A 26,177-nucleotide genomic window follows, 5' to 3' on the forward strand; every position below is an offset into this window, starting at 1 on the left:
ACGCGTTAACTTATTCACATACAAAACTGAAAAAAAAAATGAGAGAAAAGCGTTGCAGGCGATCAATTCTGTCACTGCAAAGAGATGATCCACTTTTATTGTGTTTTCTCCAGGTGCAGGTGTCCGTTTGTGCGTACGTTCGTTTATGGGTCAACAGCCTAGCGTTCCGTTTTGGCTTCAAGTTTTATGTCAGAAGTAGGTTAGGAAAGTCTTCTATCACTCGCGTAGTCACTGAAGCTGACGCCAGGTGTACGTAACAAAACGAAAATAGTGGTAGGAAATGTTAAAATTAAAGTAAAAATGGATTCAGTTTATTGCTGATAAAAACCATCATGCTATGGAATACGAGGCCTTTTTCGCTTCTTGCAAAATTCTTGGTTGGCAACTTGCAAAATCTTTGGTAAGTGATAATAAAAATGGTAATTACACCTTCACCAGTTTCTAGAGGCTTGGCAATAATTGTTGCCGCGGAAGGGTTTAAAAACTGTAAATTGCGCTGATGGTTAATTAAAATAACAGACCACCGTAGGCCACGAAACAAAAAAAAAAATAAGAATTAAAAAACATAATAAAACACAGGAAAAATAAATTGCTGGAGGTGTTCTTGAAGAATAAAAATAAGATAATTATGGAAAATCTTTGTTACTTATATTATAAAACATTGGGCATTTTCGTCAACTTCATTTCCTATAGCAAATCTGACTTCCATATTTAACCCAGGCCTGAAAGAAAGGGAAAACGATGAATAAGCTTATTCAGAATAACAAACTCACCCTGACCGAGATTCGGCCCTATCTAAGAATTTTTTAGTTGGAACGCGGTTGACATACTTGACGCACTTCAAACTCTTGCGCATATTCTTTACAAACTTTGTGCTCTATTAAGGCGGCGTTGAGTTCATTTCTGGTTTTCTGCAAAAGAAAACTATTAAGATGGCGGCTATTTGTCCGTCCGTCCGTCCACACTTTCTCTGTCCACCCTCAGATCTTAAAAACTACTGGGGCTATAGGGCTGCAAATTGGTGTGTTGATCATCCACCCTCCAATCATCAAACAACAAATTGCAGCCCTCTAGCCTCAGTAATTTTTATTTTATTTAAGGTTAAAGCTAGGAATGATCGTGCGTCTGGCACCTCTATAGGTGCCAACAACACAGGTCACCACCAGGCCGTGGCTGAAAGTTTCATGGGCCGCGGCTGAGAGTTTCATATAGCAATATACGCTGTACAGAAAACTCGATGCGCCGGCGAAACTTCGGCGTAATTTTTACCTGTACTTAACGTGATGAACCTAATTTCGACGAAAATATTTACAGCAGAGTCAAAATAATTTCTTACCTCTCCTGAAGGCTGAGTGGATTAGGTCTCTAACATTAAGGCATGGCTTCGGTCCGTGGTAAGGGTAGGTGTAGTTATCATATATAATTTCCTTTGGATGTCAATTATACCCAGGGAATTTTGAATATGATATTAGTGGGTTAATTTGTGGTTTAATATTTAAATCATAAAAACATCATATATATATATATATATATATATATATATATATATATATATATATATATATTATTATGTATGTAACTTTTTATGATATAATATAGACCACTAGATAGATAGATAGATAGATTTATTATTATTATTATTATTAAAGTAATCTCAGACCACTGAGCTGACTTTCAGATAGATAGATAGATAGATAGATAGATAGATAGATAGATAGATAGATGAAGGTAAAGTTGCATATGTAAAACTTACTTATAGATGGCTCAGAGATATTCTTAAAAATGACATATTTACCCAAAGAGACTACCTTGATTCCATCAAAAATTACCTTTTGCATCAAAAAATGAAATAGTTTTCCGATGAGTTTATAGCAGTCCTGTATCAAATGTACTTAGCTACACTGAACTACTCGATATGCATAGGGTATTGTTATGTAAATAATGACAATGTTTATTTCATATGAATGAATTGAGACTCGAATTTTGCGAGGGTAAAAACAAACGTATTTCATGTGAGTTCACCTGTAAAACAAATGGTTGAAGCTTTCAGTTATTGTGCTTCTAACGTCAGTTTCGAAATGACTGTAAACAGGTTAAGTTCTCCGGCGCAGACGCTGTTGGCCCAGCGTTCGACTCTCCGAGCGGCCAATGAAGAATTAGAGGAATTTATTTCTGGTGATAGAAATTCATTTCTCGTCATAATGTGGTTCGGATTCCACAATAAACTGTAGGTGCCGTTGCTAGGTAACCACTTGGCTCTTAGCCACGTAAAATAAATCTAATCCTTCGGGCCAGCCCTAGGAGAGCTGTTAACCAGCCCAGTGGTCTGGTTCAACTAAGATATACTTAACTTTTTCTTCGGCGCAGATTCCACGACAAAGGATAGGTCGCTTAAATTGTAAGAGCTAGTAAAACGAACGTTCTGCACAAACCTTACACAGAACGACCGATCACACAGTATATGATTTTGGGGGTCTATCTCCAGGTCCATAGGCCTACCTTCATAGTAAAGATGAGAATTCGACAGTCATGGCGCTGACGATTTCATGGATTCACGGGCGCACAATTCCAGCTCGGGAAATCATCATTACAATAAGAATGGAAGGAAGGCAATGACTTTGCAAACAACAGCACACCGCATCGAATTCCCCGTGACCTGTTGCATTCGGGTCCAGTTTGCAGCTGACATAGGGCAGCTGTTTTGGGGTGGGAGATAAACAGATACTCTTCACACACATCTTTTCACACACACACTCTCTCTCTCTCTCTTTATGCATATATACATACGCATATGTATGTATGTATATATATATATATATATATATATATATATATATATATATATATATATATATATATATATATATACATATGTGTGTGTGTATATATATATACTGTATATATAAATATGTATATATATATATATATATGTAATGTATACAAACATATATATATATATATATATATATATATATATATATATATATATATATGTATATATAAATAAATGGGGGCTTTCGTTGAAGCAATCCTCGCAAAATGTGGGGAAACCATTCATTTGAATACTGAGCGTCGGCAGTCATTCTCTGTAAGGAGTGCGTTTTTGGAAAGTATTTGAACGAGCGACTGACCAAGAAATTCCAGGTGACATTCCGTAGGCTAACGACATCTCTCTTTTTCTTAAACTGTACACGGAAGAGGAACAGGAAAATTTTTTGAAGCCTCGCCATCTACCTCACAAAAGTTATCAGACGAAACTATCATACATACATATATATATAATATATATATGTATGTATGTGTGTGTGTGTGAATGTGTGTGTATGTGTGTATAAAGATACATATATACAGTATATATATATATATATATATATATATATATATATATATATATATATATATATATATATATATATATATGAGTAAACTTATAACAATACCTCTATCAATTTCTCATGTAATCATTTTAATCACATTTAATCTGCAGTAGTTTTGCTCTAAATTGAAACTTCAATTACCCCATGACCTGGAGCAGGCTTCTCGTTCCCTCCTCTCTTAAAGAAATATAATATTGCACTGCCCACCATGTCATCATCATCATCATCACCATCATCATCATCATCATCTTTATCTCTAAAGCCGTTTGATGCAACAGGGCCTATGAAATCTCACCACCTGAGTCTTCCCTGTATATCGTCTGCCACGAATCTTCACTCATCTCCAGCCTGCACTCTCATAGTCCTCATCCAGTTGGGTCCGGTTATCCCAAGCTGACATTGTCATATACTGTTCTCGCAAAGGACATGTCCAAACCACCTCCATCTCCCTTCCATCACTATCTCATCTACGTAGGCAACTTTCGCACGGCGAGCAATGCGGCTTAAACGGCGCGGATTGACGCGAATAATGAATCTACAATTCTTACGTGGGTGGTCACGTGGGTGACGCTTTGTTAAACCTCGCGCCTCGTCGCACGCGATGCACCAGGTTTCAAACAAGTAAAAAATGCGCCGAAGTTTCTTCGGCGCAATCGAGTTTTCTGTACAGCCTCTACAGCGTATAATCAGGGCCACCGAAAACAGATCTATCTTTCGGTGGTCTCGTTATAATGCTGTATGAGCCGCGGCCCGTGAAAATCTAACCACTGCCCGGTAGTGGCCTATCCTATATCGTTGCCAGAAGCACAATTATGGATAACTGTAACCTTAAATAAAATGCAAACTACTAAGGTTAGAGGGCAGCAATTTGGTATGTTTGATGATTGGAGGGTAGATGATCAACATACCAATTTGCAGCCATCTAGCCTCAGTAGTTTCTAAGATCTGAGGGCGGACAGAAAAACTGCGGAAAGAAAAAAGTGTAGGACGGACAGACAAAGCCGGCACAATAATTTTATTTTCAGAAAACTAGAACACGCGGAGTTCATAGAGTCTTCCTTCAGGAAAAACATGTTCTCTGCAGTTTGTTACAGGTTTATTCAGTCTCTCTTCAAGTTTGCTGAGCAATGAAGCGAACGACCCTTGCTTCATACCCAAACATTCATAAAATTCGTTATCCAACATTCGAGATTTTATATAGATTATACAATACTCCTTTTCAGTCTTGCCAAATTCCTGAACCTAGACTATTTTTACAGGTAGCTCATCTAACTTCACGTAATTATTTTCAAATAAAGATAATTTTCTTCACTGACGACCATCTTTGACGCGTCGCGTGTGCCCTCGGAAACTCGAGTGTGGCCATGCAACGCGTTGACGCTGCCGCTTGCCACTAAACACCACCTCACCGCTCGCTGCTTGCAGTTTGACCGTACCCTTATGATATCATTTCGAACTTTATCCTGGATATGTTTCTTAGCAGTGTACTTGCATGTAGTTGAGAAAACAGTGTCAATGAAAAGAACTGGATGGGAGGGATCTAGTATCCCAGATCTACAAGCAATTATATTTTGAGTTTTCACACTGTACACTAATTGTAGACCAATTCATGCTGAGAGATTCAGCAACAAAAGGTCTATAATTAAAAGATGGGATCGATGCGACAAGTTTAGCTTCCTTTGCAAAAGAAGCAAACTTTTTTTTCATAACTAGACGCTATCTCATGCATACATAATATAGAAAGTAGTGGGGCAAGATCACTGTCCTGAGGAAAATTGCAGATTACATCCCAAAATCACGATATAGCGCCCATCAGCAGTTACTTTATATAATCTGTTAGTCATGATTCGGTAATTCTTCTTCTTCGTTTAACGTGCTTTTCCCATTTTTTATATGGGGTTAGCACGATGCCTTCTTTTGAAGGACTTTGATTTGGCGTTGGGGTAGACCGTAGCCTCGGTCGGCTGGCCTGCCTGACATCGCTTAGACCCCAGTAGCGCATGTGTACATGTATCGTACCAAATCCCCAGCTCCCTTTCTCCCAGCAGCGAGGAGAGCTGAGCAGTTAGGTCGACAGTTCGAGACGTGTGAGGTGTCTGTTATGTTTTTTTAGAAGGTGTTGAATACTAAGAAATGGTTCACCAACTTCCATCTACATTTGAAAACATCGGCTTCATGATTAGCACAGTCAAGAGCAGCACTAAAGTCAAGACCAATCATACGAACTCCGCGACCTGGGTCTAGGGGTATCTGTTTGACAATGTAAACAGAAAGGCGAGCATAATAAATTCCCAGGTTCATGTAAAAGCCCAACTGCAAATGAGGAAAAAGGCGTGCAGAGATTTTCCAATGCATGTCCACAAGTTTTAGATCTGGGAGCTTTCGGAACTGGGTGGTAATCCGCTGTGACAGAGCTACCACAATTACTTTAATCCAGTGAAGTACATTACCAGTTCTCCAATGAGTTCCAAAAATCCCATCCTAGCTAACTTACAAAAGTTAACAAACAACTTAGGAGTCAAGTAATAAGCAGTTTTCACAAAAAAAAAAAAAAAAAAAATACAAAAGAATAATACAATTTGGCCCTACTAGTAAAAAAATGATCAAGCTTAAGTATAAGATGCTGAATTCCCCGGTATCGAAAAGTTAGGTTAGTCAGTTTAACTTCAGAAAGACAAGAAAAAGGTCTATTGAGTATCTCATTGCTCTGATCAGTGTCAAACACATCAGGCAAAAGTATCATCTCTTCCTATGGACAGAGAGTAACACATCCATCTGGTTTAAACAAAAGAATAACAGTTGAGGCTGCACCTAAAAGAACATATTTCAGAGTGGTCCACCATTCATGTTCCCTCGTTGTCCTTATACTTACACTAATCTCTTCCGGTCTTGCACCATTCAGCTTTGTTCTTCTTTTGTCTTTCACATTCAACAAATCTTCAGAATATTCATCAGCTGACTACTAGAGACTGCACTCTCTACATTTGCATCTTTTATTCTGAGAATTATGCTCCCATTAACCTTTTTCTCTGTATTTGCCTCATTGTAGAACAAGCTATCCTCCCTAGCATCCTTGCTCACCCTCTCTTGCCCTTAGAGTGCTCACTCCATGCTCCCATTAACCCATGACTACATATATATATATATATATATATATATATATATATATATATATATATATATATATATATATATATATATATGTATATATATATATATATATATATATATATATATATATATATATATATAAATTTGTATGAATGTATATCTAAATATAACAAATATTAAGCCAGAGATATCGTTAAACATCGTTTAACATCCTGTTCACTATATTTTTGGAATAACTTTCATTCATGGAGAGTGATTATTGGTACACGCTTTGTCCCCGGCAAGATTCGAACCGTTGCCTGGTTTAAAACAACGATAGACAGTGAATTTGTTTCTGAACCTTATACCGATTCGAATCCTGCCGAGGAAGAAGCACTTATCAATTATAATTCCCCTTGGTGTGCAAGTTAATCCAAAGATATGGTGATATTAATAATAAACGGAACTTGTGGCTTAATAACTGTGAACATGCGTGTAAAAGTGTTTTATATATATACATATATATATATATATATATATATATATATATATATATATATATATATATATATATATATATATATATATATATATATATATATATATATATATATATATATATATATATATATATATATATATATATATATATATATATATATATATATATATTACTGAACCCCGGTCTTTCAAGTGAGAGTCCTGGGTATTAACAGTTCGGACGCAAAGGTCATAAAAGGAGTTGGAACCTAAGTACTAAGTACCTGAGGTTTTTCCCCGGCAGGCAGCTAGGTCCCAACATACCAGTGAATTTTACCTGACCCCCAACCCATCAGCGCTCGAACTGCAAACATTTCATTCAACTTACCACTTTCACCGTGAAATATGATGGGAATGAACACATGGTCACGTCTTTCACAGAAATAAATTTCTGACTCATCACGGGACCGAACCCCGGTCTTTTGAGTGAGGGTCCAGGGCAAAATTCGGACACATTCACGGGGAAAGGGGTAAGTCGAATGAAATGTTAGCAATTTGAGCGCTGATGGGTTGGGGAGTTTGGTAAAATTTACTGGTATGTTGGGAGCTGGGCGCCTGCCCGGGAAAAACCTCAGGTACGTAGTACTTAGGCTCCAACTACTTTTATGACCTTTGCATCCGAAGTGTTAATGCCCAGGACTCTCACTCGAAACATTGGTGTTCGGTCCGTGGTGAGTCAGAAATTTATTTTTGTGAAACACGTTTCCATGTGTTCATTTCCATATATATATATATATATATATATATATATATATATATATATATATATATATATATATATATATATATATATATATATATTATATATATATACATACATATAATGTATGCTTGTGTGTGTATGTTATAAATAAAAATATACAGTATATACGTATATATAAATAAAAATATATATATATATATATATATATATATATATATATATTTAATATATATACATATATATATATATATATATATATATATATATATATATATATATATATATATATATATATATATATATGTATACTTATGTTCAGGATCATACAAAGAAGATGAAATGAAGAAAGTAAGAACCGAGTACTTTCGTGTTACCGTTACCTTTCTTTTTCTCATAATTTTGTGTAGATAACCATTTATCCCAATATTCATATGCATGTTTGCACGTTTTGACTTGATCATTTATTTGGTTTCTTATATTTATCAGGGAGGTATTTCTATCATCCTTGTGTTTTCTAATTTTCATTTAAAATGCTTTCTTTTATAGTTCTGTGATTAGAAGTTGCGTGTTTTTAACAACTACTTTTATCGAATTAAGTTTTGAAACATTTGACTTCCCTTTTTTTTATGATAAGAATGGACTTTTTAACATTTTTTATCATCATTTGCTTTGACTGATGTTTTATGTTTCACTAATTTTCTTTTTCTTATGTAGAGTTCCCTATAATAAGTTTCTGTTATTTTATTTGGTGTGCCTTGGAAATATGTAACAAATTATTACACGAAAGTATTTGATAGTTCTTCATTTTTCTCTTTGACGAACGTAAAATCTGACATCATGTCAACGTTTTGTAATTCTTTGCAAATATGTATATTATATATATATATATATATATATATATATATATATATATATATATATATATATATATATATATATATATGCAAAGAATCATAAACGTTGACATGATATCAAATTTGAAAAGAATCACAAAAGAAAATGAAAAACTAATATCAAATACTTTTGTGTAATATCCGTGAATAAAATAAAACTAATATATAAATATATATATATATATATATATATATATATATATATATATATATATATATATATATATATATATATATATATATATATATATATATATATATATATATATATATATATATATATATATGTTGTGTATGTAGAATCTACTGGTCACTTTTTACCAAATGCATATGTAATTGTAATAGCCACAATGCTCTCTTAACTTCTCGAATTCTTCGCGTTTTTTTGGATGCGCTTGTCACTACAAAGCCTTGAGATCCAAGTGCAAGAAACTGAAGTGGTTGTGACGAACCCGCGTCACCTTGGAGGCCACGTGGTCAGGCCGGCAACATGACCTCCTTGTGATTATGGTGACACGTGTTCGTTTCCCGCTACCAGACATCACAACCACTTCAATTTCTTGCACTTGGATCTCAAGGCTTTGTAGCGACAAGCTTATCCAAAAAAGCACCAAGAATTCGAGATGTTAAGAGGGCATTGTGGCTATTTTACAATTACACACACACACACACACACACACACACACACACACACACATATATATATATACATGTACATACATACATACATATATATATATACTGTATATATACATATATATATATATATATATATATATATATATATATATATATATATATATATATATATATATATTATTATGAAACTGCATACAAGTAAAACTGGAAATGAACCGTCCCATAAGAGAGATAATTTTCCGAATGTAACATGTAACTGCGACAATGATTCTTTTGTCAGTTAATGCCAGAACCACATCTGTTGTCATAACGGTAATTTTCCCCTGCACACTGGCTAAACGCCCGCTGTCTTGGGGCCCTCATGCTCTCCTTTTCAAAAGGGGAGCAAAGATCCAAGGTAGCATGACACACTAAATATCAGACCCTCTAAAAAGAGAATCGGGTGAAGGTCGCGTTTTGCTACAACCCTTTTTTGTCGCCAGTTGCGTATTCACGATATAGTAATAATCAAAGGTGAATCAGCTTACACGTATTAAGAACTGGGACGAGGCCATCTTGATAAACATCAAGACATCCGTTCAAACGGCAAAACATGTCATATTCGTAATTTTCGGCGCTGCTGAATTTGGACCTTGAACTACTTCCTAAATTATTTATTTGGTCGATATATTTAAAGTTTGTAAGTTCTAAATCTAAAAAAACAAAGTCTGAGATGTTATTTCTACAGAAAACTGTAATTTCGAAAATCTGAATATTTGAAAATGTGAAAAATCCTCGGTAATAACCGTTATTCATCTGATCGCAGTACGGAATGCTCTTTAATTTGGTGTATAATCTGGAAATGCATTTGAGCCTCATATACATGCAAGCGGCAGCCGCTCTGAGTGACGTAGTTGAGGCTGGTCATGGGAAAAGCAGTGTAAATACAGGCCACTTGCCCTCTTTACCCAGACCGGAACTAAAAAAAAAAAAAGGTAAACCTAAAATATGGGAGATTATGGAGTCTAAGGAACGCGGAAATATGGAACGCTATCAGAAACCTGTCAATATCTAGCAAGTCTGATCAGATATAGAAAGACGAACCTGTTAGACTGACTTATTGATTCTAATTGTATTTTTCTGAATTTTGTGTTGTATTCTGACTTATTGATTCTAATTGTATTTTTCTGAATTTTGTGTTGTATTCAATACAGGCTTTAGATGTCTTTCTCTCTTTCTCTGTCAACTTGTGTACACAACTACGGATGGCTGTTGCCTTGTCACACTGTCCACACTTGTTCTGTTTGTAAATGAAATCTCTGCCTCTTTTGTTACGGGTGTCATTGTCAGACTGACTCTGACCTACATAGACTGAGCCAATAAGTTTGTTTCAATGAGACTTTAAATAAAGGTATAAATTAGCAACGTTAGAGAATTTCTACTGACGTTTCGGTACGGCAAAATGGGCGTTCCCTTCTTTTTTGTCATTTATCTATTTTCGGTACGGGAACTTTCCTGGACATTTTCTTACTTTTAATATTAGTTTAGTTCTTTCGTCACATTCTTTTCTATCAAGAATTTCAGTTAAGCTATTATAAATCTTTGGAGATGAAATGACTTAATTTTACCTTGTTGTATATATAGGACTATAAAAGTGCGTAACTAACAACAAGAAACAAATCAATGTGACGAATGAATGACTTTTATTGCCGGCATGTTTGTATGTGAAATACACAAATGAAGCACATTCAAGCACCTACAAGGAGATTCTCACGCTGATTAGCAATTGGTTTTTATCGTTTTACCAATAAGATACAAGTGAAAATTAAAATCGTAAATCAAAGAAAAACATGAGCATATGAGAAGCTATATCTTAATGAGCTAAATTAATACATTTGTCAGTAGTCTTCCAAAAACGGTGGAGCATCTGTGCAAATTAATCTAAATACAGTATAAAAGAAGACTTCCTAAAATCTTTAGCAAGAGTTTCACAGGAACTTGCAAAACAAACACAGTACACACACAAAAACACACACACACACACACACACACACACATATATATATATATATATATATATATATATATATATATATATATATATATATATATATATATATATATATATGCCAACTGCAAAATGCATTAATTCAGCTCATGAAGATAAAGATATCCTGCTTCTCATATTGTAATGTTTTTCGTTCTTTGTTGATCAAAGCTATTTGCAAATTTTATTTCACTTACGGTAACTTCGGTTTTATATCTAAAAATTTTATGCTCAGGTTTTCATCTCAGAATTATAATTGGGTAAAAAAAACTGAGAGGTGGAATGTATACCGTATAGTAAATATATATGCATACACTACACACACACACACACACACACACACACACACACACACACACACACACACACACACACATATATATATATATATATATATATATATATATATATATATATATATATATATATATATATATATATATATATATATATATATATATATATATATATATATATATATATATATATATATATATATATATATATATATATATATATATATATATATATATTGTGTGTGTGTATATTATATATGTAATCATAAACTTTACGTAATCATAGTTCATCACACACTTTAAATAAACAACAAAATTGGTGATTTCAATCCTCCTCCAGACATACTGAACTGTAAGTCAAAATGCCGCTTAAAATCTTGTATGCATCAATAACAAACACTTCGGAGATTTTCTTTCACTTTTTTCTTATTCTTTTTTTCTTGGGTGGGCCACTAAAAAATTTATCCCTCTCTTAGTAAATGATCAGTAATTATTCACTTCGGAAAACTTTGCTATTGCAAGATATTTTGAGCTTCGTGCGAAAGTGTCTCCAGGGTTTGTCTCTGTATAACGCAGGTTCACACACGAGACAATATTGAACTATAATCACGTCACGTAACTTTTGAACGTATTACTTTGCAAAAGATATAATCTGTTAATTTAGAATTAATCATTCAGATGGTGTCAACAATTTTGAAGCGGAGATACCAGCTTTTGAGGGAGTATGCTTCCTTTTGCCAGTCAATGTTGAGCAAATTTTTTCGGAAGCTCATGTAGGTTTTCATTGTGAGAATTAGTCTTTCATCATATAAGAATCCAGTAGCTCTTACATGAAACTAATTTCCATGTATTGTTCCATTCCAAGAACTAAATCAACAGTGGGGGTGTCCAAGGTGGCACTAACTACCGTGAAGATTCGGATGCTTTTTCCGAATGCCGCCCCCGAATCAAGGTTGTTTTTCTTTTGCGGGTTAAATGACCCTCGTGTCATCTTTGAATGAATCAGTTCCTTAAAAGGACCATCCCCGTCAAAAATAAAAAAGAAAATCGCCAGGGAACATGCTATGGCAACGAAGGAATGATACGGTACACTGCTAATGTATGTTCTATTTACTGTGTGTGCGTCTAAAATTAGAGCTAACTCCCAGTCTGGGGTTCGCAAGTAATTTAGGTTATCCATTAATCTACGTTATCCATTTTGTGCTGCACTGTAAAAATCAGTGTATAAATTGTATTAGTTAGTCGTTGGCAGTAAAAGGTGGAATAATACGTTTTAAATGAATGGTTGGTGAAACTGCCAAGCGGTTTAATTCTCCACTATCTTATGAGGTAGGTTTTCCAGTCAGTGCTCTAGAGAAACGGTGTGAGGGACCAGGTAAAGAGATCAGGACGTCATTTGTGTGCTCCGTTTGAGTTGCAGAGGATTAAAAAACTTCTAATTCAGAAAGGAGGCGGGGAAAGGTACGGAGGATGTCTGTGAGTTTTTATTATTTTAAATGATACAGTATTGTGGGAGGACAGGGCCCTTTTAAACCACAATTTAGGTGCTTGGATCTGAATACGTGATTTGTAGTCCGATCTTTTGAACGTCTTCGAGAGTATTTCTAACTTGCTGCTTCGTTTACAATAAGAAGTTAAGCATTTCGCAGGCATTTGCCAAACCTATATTATTATTATTATTATTATTATTATTATTATTATTATTATTATTATTATTATTATTATTATTATTATTATTATAGCCAAACTGTGAACATAGCTAGATAACCAGAATGCTCTAAGCCTTGGGGGGCCCCATAGGGATAGCAGCCCCTTACGGAAAAGAAAAAAGAAAGCTTAAATTGATGGTCAAAATTAAAGAAATGATTCTGGGGAAAGCATAGTTTAGAGTTGCACATAAATGTACAATTTTACGTATTCTTATCATTTTTTGACAAATTTGATCTGGAACTTCTAAACATTCTTCTGCTTACAATTTCCTCCCCCCCCCCCTCCCGCCTTCTCTTTCTCTTAATTTACGCCTTTCTATCTTTCCTTTTTCTTTTAAATGAATGAACTACATAGTTTCTAACAAGAATGTCAAATGCTTTCAATAAATTATTTCTTCAGAGATTGATGAACACGAAGCCGTTTTTAGCTCCACGTGATTGATTCACTGTTTACCGATCTCTAATTAAAAAAAAAAAAAACAGTGGGTATTTAATGATAAAAAGGTGAGAGACGGATGTCTCAGAAAACAAAACCGCTCTGCTATCGTACCATTAAAACCGGAAAAATTTACGTGGGACACGACAAGAGTACATAAGTTTACGGAGCCTTAAAGAGAAGTGGAATTATCGTCGTTGTTGATGCTGCTACACATCTGAATCTGATTGATGTTCTTCGCCGAGTTTTGACTTTGAATATTTACCTTACATTCGGACAGGGAGTTTCAAAATTGACGACACAGTAGGACTGTGACAGGAACGAAAGCTCTAAAACATTTAGATCGTTACAGCTGGTCGGTCCCCAACCCCCAGCCCCTACCATTAACCTCACCTTCACTCTCCCATAAAACGAAAAATAAATATAGAAATAAATAAATAAATAAATAAATAAATAAATAAATAAATAAATAAATAAATAAATAAATAAATAAGAAAATCCAACAATCAAGAAGGACAAGATCTGCTTTCAGAGTCAGCAGAAGTCACTGGGTGGCGTTTGTCAACATTTTCCATCCGTTCATTCTGGAGTTGAGTTCCTGCATGCCTAGGTCAGTAGATTTTCGGCTTAATGATAACGAATTATGCAGGGTAGTATAAAAACGATCATTCTGTCGCGAAGTTCTGAAATCCATGCGCATTATTCATATGACTAAATAGCCGTTAAAAATTATGAGTGGGGTTTTTAGAAGAGCTTCATCAAATCAAAAGTGTTCTATCGAGGTCGAAAAGTTTCAGAGTACCCGACTCTTGGGCTTAATCATAACTCGGCCATGATGCAGAGGTCAAACCACCTTTCAGGGGAAAGGTAATAGTTTATGAACCCCAAACCAGTGAACACCTACTTTAGAATCTGTGCCGCACGTGTAGACAGCGGTGTACATTTGTAAGTGCGTGCAGCAAAATAATTGGTTGCCAATAGAGAGACACCGCCCATGACACGTGTGTAAGGCCGAGAGACGAACTGAGTCTACATAAAGTGGAAAAATAATTTTGTAGATTTTATATATATATATATATATATATATATATATATATATATATATATATATATATATATATATATACATACATATATATATATATATATATATATATATATATATATATATATATACATATATAAATATATATAAATATGTATATATACACAGTATATATACACACACACACACACACACACACACACACACACATATATATATATATATATATATATATATATATATATATATATATATATATATATATATATATATATATATATATATATATAACTACCGGGGTCTAAGCGATGTCAGGCAGGGCAGCCGATCGAGGCTACGGCCTACCCCGACGCCAAATCAAAAGTCCTTCGAAAGAAGGCATCGTGCTTACCCCATACGAAAAATGGGAAAAAGCACGTTAAACGAAGAAGAAGATATTCATATATATGTAAATGTTACTTATTATCGGTAGACGTGGGTTCCCACTGGTGTAGCAACACCAGTTTATGATAAGTCTATCAATCAGTTTGAGGATACGGTTCCGTAATAAATATCATTTTTCCTTTTTGATAGGTTTCGTGTACCTCATTCAGCGGTTCACTCCGCCGTTCGCATGCTCACTGTTGCTAACACCCGACTCCCGCTTTATATTAGAAAGAAAAAAATGAATAAAATAAAACGAAACGAGCAAAGATGTATCTTTTCATGCCAAGAGCAGGTGACTATTTATCACTGAATATATATAAATATAAATATAGTATATATATATATATATATATATATATATATATATATATATATATATATATATATATATATATATATATATATATATATTTATATGGATATAAAATCTGATATTTATAATCTTATAAGAGGGGACATTTCATACATACATATACATTTCTGTTTTTGCAAACATTTCTCAGGAATCAGTTTACCCAAAACTGTACATCACTCACTTCGCAGCTAAATTCTGCTGCTTTGATGCAACTTTTCGATAAAACACGAGTCTTGCAACTATAGTTATTAATGCTACAGTGGGGGTTCCTCCAAGATCATCGAAGGCAGGTTAATTACTTATCTGGATTATTTCTAATTTGCCCGTTTGTGGAAGCTACTCCCCTTGCCCCTTACTAGTCATATGATTTCACAGCAATTTTTTCTTTGTAAATATCCCAGTGATCTTTACTGCCAAACTTTAATTTCTATCTTTATAACAGTTTACCTGCTTCCCGTGTATACCCTGTAATTGTTTATTATCTATCTTTGGCAGTGGGGATGTGCAGTTATTCTTATGCGCTTATACTTCCTTAAATAAAAAAAAAGAAAAACAGTTTTAACAATTGTTGATGTTTTTTTATTGAGATGGCGTTGAGCCAGCACGGACTCTTGCTCACAGAGCAGCCCGTAAGTCATTCTATGACGTGAAAATGAATGGTAAGGATATGGATATGAGCCATTTTTATCACTGATGGTAGTGCCAGCCACAAAGATATCAGAGTTAAAGGATGGGCAAAACAAGAATGACCAAAATAATCAATTATTTCAAAACCAAGAGCAAGTGAAAATCGAAATAAATGTCAGCACAGACAGAGCTTGAAATAGGTTTTTTTTTTTTTTAGAATCTACACATCAAAGACGCTGAATCCAAAACTTCCATCAGTACTTAGTTTATTGTCATTAACTAAAATGTAGCAATACAATGAAAGAATGCTGTATAAAACAGGACTAGAATATTTAAGATGCTGTTTATTGAAAGCTTAATAGTTTTAGCCTATTCGTGTATTTTCAAGAAATTCAAAATAACATCAACATAACGCGTTGAAATAACCGAGCATAAAAGTTTCTATAATTTCCCGTGAGAATTTTTAACAAGAGTGAAAGTATTGGTGACATATAGTTTTTGCCACCATGCAAAACAATGATACACTGCCTCTCCAGAAGTGGATGTTGTTTTATGTAAGGGAAAATACGAAAAATATTCTATAATTTTCTATAGAGAACCTGCTGATCGGTCTGTTTTTCTTGGTCGAGCTGTGCAAAGTTTGTTTTGCACGCTAGGATGCTTGTGTTTTTTTTTTGTTTTTGTTTTTGCAGGATTTTCCAAAAGTAAAACAACAAAAATGAAAGGTTTAATAAAGCTAAAACAAAAAATGTCTATACTTCGCTGTAAAAATTGTTCGTAAAAAATAGGGTACCGATATATTGTCTTCACACTCTGATAAATTTCTGCTATAATGATATATGGTTTATCGTTGTTTACTCCAGCTTTTGCGCAACAGATATATAACGTAATTTTTTACGGTATGGACACACTGCATTTATATTTCTAAATTAGTTTCATTGATTATAACGGCAGCTGTTTTCATTTATAGCATAATATTTACTTTTACCTGCATTTGTTAACTTTCAAAGAGTACTGGACTTGAACCTCTTATGTACATCACGTACATTAATCTTTGACACATTATAAGTACTGTCCAACTGAAAATTTATCAGAGTTTTGGCACCTTTTCAGATGGCATTGATAAACTAATAGTAATAAAAAAAACACGCGCGAAGAATTATTAACCGAATGAAAACTCATACATAACAAACAATAAAAAATGTGCACTCTTCATACGTCATTGAACATGATCTTGGCTACAGCTTCCATTGCTTCCACAGAGCGAATCTTATTACTCCAAAAGAGTTCGACATTTTCTCTCAAGGCTCTAGTTCATCCGTCGAATTTTACGTTTTTGATATAAAGATTCAACACCGCATGTTTTTCTTCCTGTTACACAAACTAGGAAGTTTATATAAATCTTTTTTAACCAGTTTTTACTCAGCGTTTTTACAAGGTTTTTCAACTGTTGTCGACGCCAGTCGATTGTCAGTAATGTTCTTCAACAGTCCTTACAAACGCATGTAAAGAATAACAGGCATATATCATTAATTGTGACTGAGGAGCTGCTGCTGCTTTCCACTCAGCCCACCCATTTCCCCACCAATGCCATACGCGTACCCAGGCAGCCAAATACACTCGCTCAGGGATCTACCTTCCCACCTAGCACATATACACCAAATGCTGACCAGGTGCCGTCAATACAGCATCACCCTCAACAAGGAGAAATTAATTTCCAGGTACAAGCGCCACCGTCAAGGCAAATCAGTTAGACCATCACCCACCAGCAAACTTCTAACAAGAACTAATGGAGGAAAGGCTGATCCTAATGCCCAACTTACTCGAGCCTAAGAGAGTGCAAAGCGCATGAGCTACTAACGGCTGGCAGTGCAAAGCAAGGCAAGTAGTTCAGCAGGTCAGTAGACATTGTGATTTCAAGCCTTATTCTCTCTTGAAGACCATATTGTCAACAGAACTTTTGTGTCTGTTCTTATAAGCAACCAAAGACGAGACTGAAATATATCTAATCCAGTTCACTAACATGTCTAAAAATGTGGACCTACTGAAATATGCCTTTAAAAACACCCATAGAGAAGCCCTGAAAGACTCCCTACCAATTGCATATGCTCTGTGTTTCATGATGTGCCATACACCACTAAGTTTGACACACCTTGCTCGTTGGGTTAGAACTGCTGTGAGTCAGTCTATGAACAACTGGAGAAGTGACCTTATTAACAACAAAACCACTCAGGGCCAAATTACATTACTTGGATATATTGAAAATAACAGGATCTAAATCTCTAAATTAGAGATTATCAGAGTCTGTATTTGCCATTATCAACACTACAGTTGTACGAGTCCTATGTTATTGATTGTTTGCGACGGATAAATTAAATTCAGTTGCAAAGTCTGGACGTGCAAAGTGAGTACTTAGTAAACTCTGGAATCCTTGCAAGACATACAAAAGCCCAAACCAAACAAACACACACACAGGTGTGTGAGTGTGTGTTTCTACGTTTGTGTGTACGATTGCTTATATACCTCAGTGCATGTGCTTCATGTAACAGAAACCCTCGAAATATAGATTAAGATGTAATGGGGGTGTCCAACCTGTCTGTGCTCATTTTTCCATTTAGTATGTTTTTCTCTCTCTCTCTCTCTTTTTTTTTTTTTTTTTTGCATACGTATAGTTGTATACGTATAAAAGAAAACACAACTCTTCCACTATAAGGGAGGAGTTGTTTGTCTCTGGAATCTCTTACCTTGAAGCCCCTCGATGTCTTATGCGGACCACTTGTGACAACATAACCAGCTTCGGAATTACCCTTCATCGAACAAACAGCGTCCTGCCAAACGCAGGATGAGTATTTGTTGCACTCTGTCTCTGATGACACATCTTGGCCTTCTGAAATAAGATCGAAAAAAACAAGGCCAGTTGTAAACACGTCTCATTCTCACGAAGCAGTTCGCATTTTTTCTATACGAGTATTGAAAATATAGGTTACCCTCCTCACGCTACCCAAGGCCTGTGTTAAAAGAAAAATATTGGTTATAATTATTATTTAAGGAAAACGTTGGATCGCTCATGTGTTCTACATAACTTGTAGGAAGAGAAAATGAACGTACAGCAAAAGGCTAAACAGGGGCCAAAAGGACACTGCAAACACACTCTAGTTATTCTTACAGCGCGCGGCGTGAGATCCACTGATAGCACTGCCCCCTTGCGAGCAATTTCTCGTCGAAAAAATACATTTATCAGTTATCATCACACTACGCAACATATTGTAAGTAATGAAACTCTAGAAAACTAACCTACTGCAATGCGTAAATATAACATTCAAGGGTAAAAAAGAAAAAGAATGTAATGCAGAATAAAAGTAAGAGATAATAGTGATACGGTTGAGACATGATATTAAAAGTAGCATGTCTAATGTATTATGAGCCATATCAGTATGTTTTATATACAACTGTTTTTTAACTCGTAATTTTTTTTTCTTCGTTCCTCAAGATCTTTAAATTTCTGTATCATGTTTTTTTTTTTTTTGTATAACGTTTTCTGGTATCTCTTTATTCTCATTCGGCATACTTTTGGATTCGCTTATATCCCTTCTTCCGTGTTACTAGAACAGAAGTTCTTTATCCATATCTAATGTTTTACTGAGACTTCATCTTGTACAAAAATTATATATATATATATATATATATATATATATATATATATATATATATATATATATATATATATATATATATATATATATATATATATATATATAGGTTTAACATGTTTTCTATTCGGGTTCCATAAACTTTTTATTCTTGTATTCTAAATCTTCATTTGAATACTGGGTAAGACAAAAATGCAAGCCTGCTAGAGTCCTATATTATTGGGTAAGATACATTTGTGCAGTACTCTCTCTCTCTCTCTCTCTCTCTCTCTCTCTCTCTCTCTCTCTCTCTCTCTCTCTCTCTCTCTCTCTCTCTGCTGCGGCTGTAAATTTAGGCACAGTAACGAACTTTCGTTTGTAACGCTGATGAAATACAAGTGAGACGAAACTGTTTACTTGTATGTACAGAACTCAATATTTGGAAAACTGTTTGCTTGTATGTACAGAACTAGAGTATGTGGAATAATCCTAGGCAAAACGTTATGAATATGAGGTAAAGTAGAGAAGTATGCATTTACAGAATTAAAGTTACTGGAAGTATTGGCTGAAAAATGGCAAGCGCTATCAGAAATAATAAGCGAACGGAGATTATTGAAATGCGGTACGAAGTGTTTCTTTTTTTATCGCATAACGAAAAACTTTTTTTTATTAGAATACATCTGATCGAAACAAAAAAATTTTTTAGGCTTCGTAAAACAAGATCAAGATCTTTATTCCGTTGAAAAGAAAGCGAATAAAATTTATGAACTCAGTTGCGTTTGTTTATTAGTTATTTTTAGATATATTGTGGGACGTACCCTTTCGGATTCGTTAATACGAAAAGAAGCTCTTCCTACACGTTTAATATTTTCTTTTGTTAACCCTTTCAGAAGTCTCTCTGTCTCTCTGTCTGTCTGTCTGTCTCTCTCATATATATATTTATACATATGAATATATATATATACATATATATATATACATGTATGTATATATATTTATATATATATATGTATATACAGTATAATATCTACATATATATACATATATATACATGTATGTATATATATTTATATATATGTATATACAGTATATATATAGACATATATATACATATATATATTATATATATATAAATATATACATATAGATACATACATATATATATATACTGTATGTATGTATATATATATATATATATATATATATATATATATATATATATATATATATATATATATATATATATATATATATATATATAAAATTACAGGGACATCGAGGAAAATGCACCATAAAGATTTTTATAACTTTTTTAGGGCCGACGGCTTTTTGTAATACCAGATTGCACTTTCAAGGATGTAATTGACATAAATAAGGATAATAATAAGAGGGAACATCACAAATATAAAGATAATTAAAAGAATCCAGCGACATTAATACGATAAGACCTGCCCGAACCGAGGTAAAAGAGTGACTACAAATTAAAAACCAAAAAACGGAGCGAATTAAGCACACAATGGAGAATCACAGCGTGAACAACCAGGCAGTTAAACAATAAAAAGCTGTATATTTTATATATATATATATATATATATATATATATATATATATATATATATATATATATATATATACTGTATATATATATATATATATATATATATATATAATGGATGGATGTACAGTATGTATGTATGTATGAGTGTGTTTGCCAGAATAACTCTGAAACGCGTGGAGCAATTTCAATCAAACTTGGTATACATATGACTTACAATCTAAAAATCAGCACTGTCGGGGTAAGACATCACTAGCACCAAAGGGGGTTTATTTAGTAACTAAATAAACTTCAGGTTCATTATACCTTATTTCGGTATACTACATATGACTTACTGTCTGGAAAAAAATACTGTGGGGATAAGACATCAATGGCACCAAAGGGGGTTGGTGGGAAGGGGGTGACATGTAAAAATAACCGAAAGTGACAGAGATTAGTGTCTAATCCATAGTTTTTGAGGTCGCTGAGATGAATAGTGACACTCCCGATGCCCATTAAGTCCAAGTTCTGCCCCGATAGGAAGAGGGGTGAGAAGGGGTGAAATATAAAATGTCAAAAATGCTGGGCAATGTAATTGAATCAACTATCTTAACAGGATAGAGAGAGAGAGAGAGAGAGAGAGAGAGAGAGAGAGAGAGAGAGAGAGAGAGATCGGTTGTCGTTCAGAGTTTTCCCGGGCAGTGCTGGGTTGGTCATTCTAGTGTATATATATATATATATATATATATATATATATATATATATATATATATATATATATATATATATATATATATATATATATACACACACACACACACACCTTATTACCACTCTCTGTCACTTCTACTCTGCCCCTTTGTAAGATCACCTTCATTGACTGCTGAATATATAGTCCTGCAGCTCTTTGTGCATCGTGCCACGCTCCCTTGTCGCGAACAATTTGGTTTTCTTACGAAAGGAAACCACTAGGAGGGCAAACGTGATGGTTGCAGCGACAACTTCATTAGTTCTTTAAACAGAAAAAAGGACAGCGACAAAACGGACGACTACAATCTTTTCAAGAATTTGTCAGTACATTAACACTAACCTGGAAAGGGCATTCTATATTCCTATCGAAATCCTGCCCATGGACCTCGGACAGAAGTAGCACTGAAATCAGAGCGTGAAAGCCAACCATATCTTGGTCAGTCTAAGCCTGTGGACGAAGGTCAGTCTCCTCTCGCCGTGATGTCGCCTCTGTTTATACTTATAAGTGTTCGGTTGCTTCATTTGCATGCAGCATTAGATAAGGGGTGACCATGTGTTGGTATCCCACGCCAGAATGGTACTGTTCCCGTGGGTTCGTAAGGCACAAGGTGGAACGGTGCACTTTAAGGGAAATGCTTTTATATTTCTGTAAAAGAAAACTATTGTGCCGGCTTTCTCTGTCCGTCCGCACTTTATTCTGTCCACCCTCAGATCTTAAAAACTACTGAGGCTAGAGGGCTGCAAATTGGTATGTTGATCATCCACCTTCTAATCATCAATATATATATATATATATATATATATATATATATATATATATATATATATATATATATATATATATATATATCAGTAATAAGTCACCAAACTGCACGTGACAAATATATAATATACGTAAATAACCACTGGAAGGCGAGATTAAAGACCATTTACCGAACGATTTCAGAAGAAAACAAGTAAAAAAATGCACCGAAGTTTCTTCAGCGCAGCCGAGTTTTTGTACAGCGTATAATCAAAGCCACCAAAAATAGATGAGCTGATCTTTCCAATGGTCTCAGTAAAAACCATATTATAGCTGTATGAGCGGCATCAGCCATGAAACTTTGAACCACGGCTCAACCGACTCAGCCAACGTGGCATAAAATAGATCTATATCGTCACCAGAAAATGCTGTACGATTAACCACGGCCCGGCCGTGGCATATCCCCATATCGATTACGCCAGAAGCACGATTATGCTATCTTTAACCTTAAATAAAATCAAAACTACCGGGCTAGAGGGCTGCAATTTGGTATGTTTGATGATTAGAAGGTGGATGATCAACATACCAATTTGCAGCCCTCTAGCCTCAGTAGTTTTTAAGATCTGAGGGCGGACAGAATAAAGTGCGGACGGACAGAGAAAGCCGGCACAACAGATTTCTTTTACAGAAAACTAAAAGCACTTCCCCTAAAGTGCACCGTTCCACCTTGCGTCTTACGAACCCACGGGAAAAGTACCATTCCGTCGTGGGATACTAACACATGGTCACCCCTTATCTAATGCTGCATGCAAATGAAGCAACCGAACACTTATAAGTATAAATAGAGCCGACATCCCGGCGAGAGGAAACTGATTTTCATCCACAGCCTAGACTGATACAGCCATGGTTGGCTTTCACGCTCTGATTTCAGTGCTACTTCTGTCCGGGATCCTTGTGCAGGGTTTCGGTAGGAATATAGAATACCCTTCCCCAGGTTAGTGTCGATGTACTGACAGATTCTTGAAAAGATTGCAGTTGTCCGTTTTGTCGCTGTCCTTTTATCTGTTTGAAGAAATAATGAAGTTATTGCTGCAACCATCAGGTATATATATATATTATATACGTGTGCGTGTGTAATATACGTGGTATGCATACACAGTTAGTGTGCATATGTAGGTTAAGTTCACAAAATATTCATCAGGGTTCTTACTCTTAGCGCTGTTAAGAAACTGATGCTCAAACATGTTTTTTTTTTTTTTTATGGACAGGATTCGAACCTTTGTGGGCAAAGCCCAACATACACACACACACACACACATATTTGTATATATATATATCCATATATATATATATATATATATATATATATATATATATATATATATATATATACATATATATATATATATGTACATATATATATATTTGTACATGTTTATACGAGAGAGAGAGAGAGAGAGAGAGAGAGAGAGAGAGAGAGAGAGAGAGAGAGAGAGAGAGAGGAAAATTTTCCTCTTAAATAACAGACATTCTGTTTCTTAAGTTCTTCGAATCTTTCTTGTTAGCATGTGAATGATATGAGTATTTTGAATTGCAAGTAAAATAAAATAGTTTTAGATGTAAAACATGCGTAAAATTTCTGAGATAATCGCATCAGTTATTCTTAAGTTTACTTAAGTTATATTTTTATATACGTTTACATGCATACATATACATACCATTAATTACAGCTTCCACGATTAAATAAGGTAAAGGAGGGATAAAAGAATTAAATCAGGGCTGATCCCTCTGAAATCCTAAAGGAATATAAACCTTATTTCGAAAATAGAAATTTCATGGTAAGGAAATAGAAATATAGTATGTTATGTTGGAGGGTACTGAATACTTATAGGCTAATGGAGAAATGAAATAGCAATATAGTATATTACGTTGGAAAGTTCTGAATACTTATAGGTTAATGAGAAAATGAAACAGAAATATAGTATATTAAGTTAGAATGTAGGCTACTGAATATATGTAGGCTAATGAGAAAATGAAACAGAAATATAGTATATTAAGTTAGAATGTACTGAATATATGTAGGCTAATGAGAAAAGGAAACAGAAATATAGTATATTAAGTTGGAAGGCACTGAATACTTGAAGTGAGAAAAGGAAACAGAAATATAGTATATTACGTTAATGAGAAAATGAAAAAAGAAACAGAAATATAGTATATTAAGTTGGAAGGTACTGAATACTTGTAGGCTAATGAGAAAAAGAAACAGAAATATAGTATATTAAGTTGGAAGGTACTGAATACTTGTAGGCTAATGAGAAAAAGAAACAGAAATATAGTATATTAAGTTGGAAGGTACTGAATACTTGAGGCTAATGAGAAAAGGAAACAGAAATAGTGTATACTAAGTTGGAAGGTACTGAATACTTGTAGGCTAATGAGAAAAAGAAACAGAAATATAGTATATTAAGTTGGAAGGTACTGAATACTTATAGGCTAATGAGAAAATGAAACAGAAATATAGTATATTAAGTTGGAAGGTACTGAATACTTATAGGCTAATGAGAAAATGAAACAGAAATATAGTATATTAAGTTGGAAGGTACTGAATACTTGTAGGCTAATGAGAAAAGGAAACAAATAGTTTATATTAAGTTGGAATGTACTGAATGCTTGTAGGCTAATGAGAAAATGAAACAGAAATACAGTACAGTCTATTATGTTGGAAGGTACTGAATACTTATGGGCTCATGAGAAAATGAAACAGAAATATAGTATATTATGTTGGAAGGTACTGAATACTTATAGGCTAATAAGAAAATGAAACAGAAATATAGTATATTAAGTTGGAAGGTACTGAATACTTATAGGCTAATGAGAAAATGAAACAGAAATATAGTATATTAAGTTGGAAGGTACTGAATACTTATAGGCTAATGAGAAAATGAAACAGAAATATATAGTCCCACAGCCCGGGCCATTCAGATGCAACGAACGAGATACCGACTGTAACCCCTACCGATATTTAGGAGTAGATTTGTAAACGGTGAAACTGAACGTCTACCGAAAATATATGGGTGGCTTATTTAACAAGCGCCACTAATTTCTTGTTAGATTTTGGGTCTAGACCCAGTGTATGAGATACCAGATGAAACTAATATATAATATATCCTTGGACTCTCCTGATTATAGAATGACCAGTGACAGACATACTAGGGGGTGGGTTCCCCCTGACAGACACACTGAAAACGGTGGGTTAACTGGATCTAGGTCCAACTTAGAAGATACCAAGTAAAATTTACACTACAATACCACACTGCACATCCTAGAGTACTATGGTGGTCATGACAGACATTTTAGTGG

At 34.4% G+C, this 26,177-nt stretch overlaps 1 protein-coding gene across 1 annotated transcript in view; it reads right to left on the reverse strand.

Annotated features, from left to right (window-relative positions):
• LOC136849024 (lysosomal alpha-glucosidase-like) overlaps nucleotides 1-22,578 on the reverse strand; it is a 52,026-nt gene extending 29,448 nt beyond the window's left edge. The window contains 2 exon segments of the mRNA XM_067121876.1: nucleotides 18,907-19,052; nucleotides 22,418-22,578. Coding sequence (XP_066977977.1) covers nucleotides 18,907-19,052; nucleotides 22,418-22,505 — 234 coding nt within the window. The 5' untranslated portion in view covers nucleotides 22,506-22,578.
• Nucleotides 22,579-26,177: the final 3,599 nt, after the last annotated feature.

The sequence above is a fragment of the Macrobrachium rosenbergii genome, chromosome 20, assembly GCF_040412425.1.
Source record: "Macrobrachium rosenbergii isolate ZJJX-2024 chromosome 20, ASM4041242v1, whole genome shotgun sequence".
Lineage (NCBI taxonomy): Eukaryota > Metazoa > Arthropoda > Malacostraca > Decapoda > Palaemonidae > Macrobrachium > Macrobrachium rosenbergii.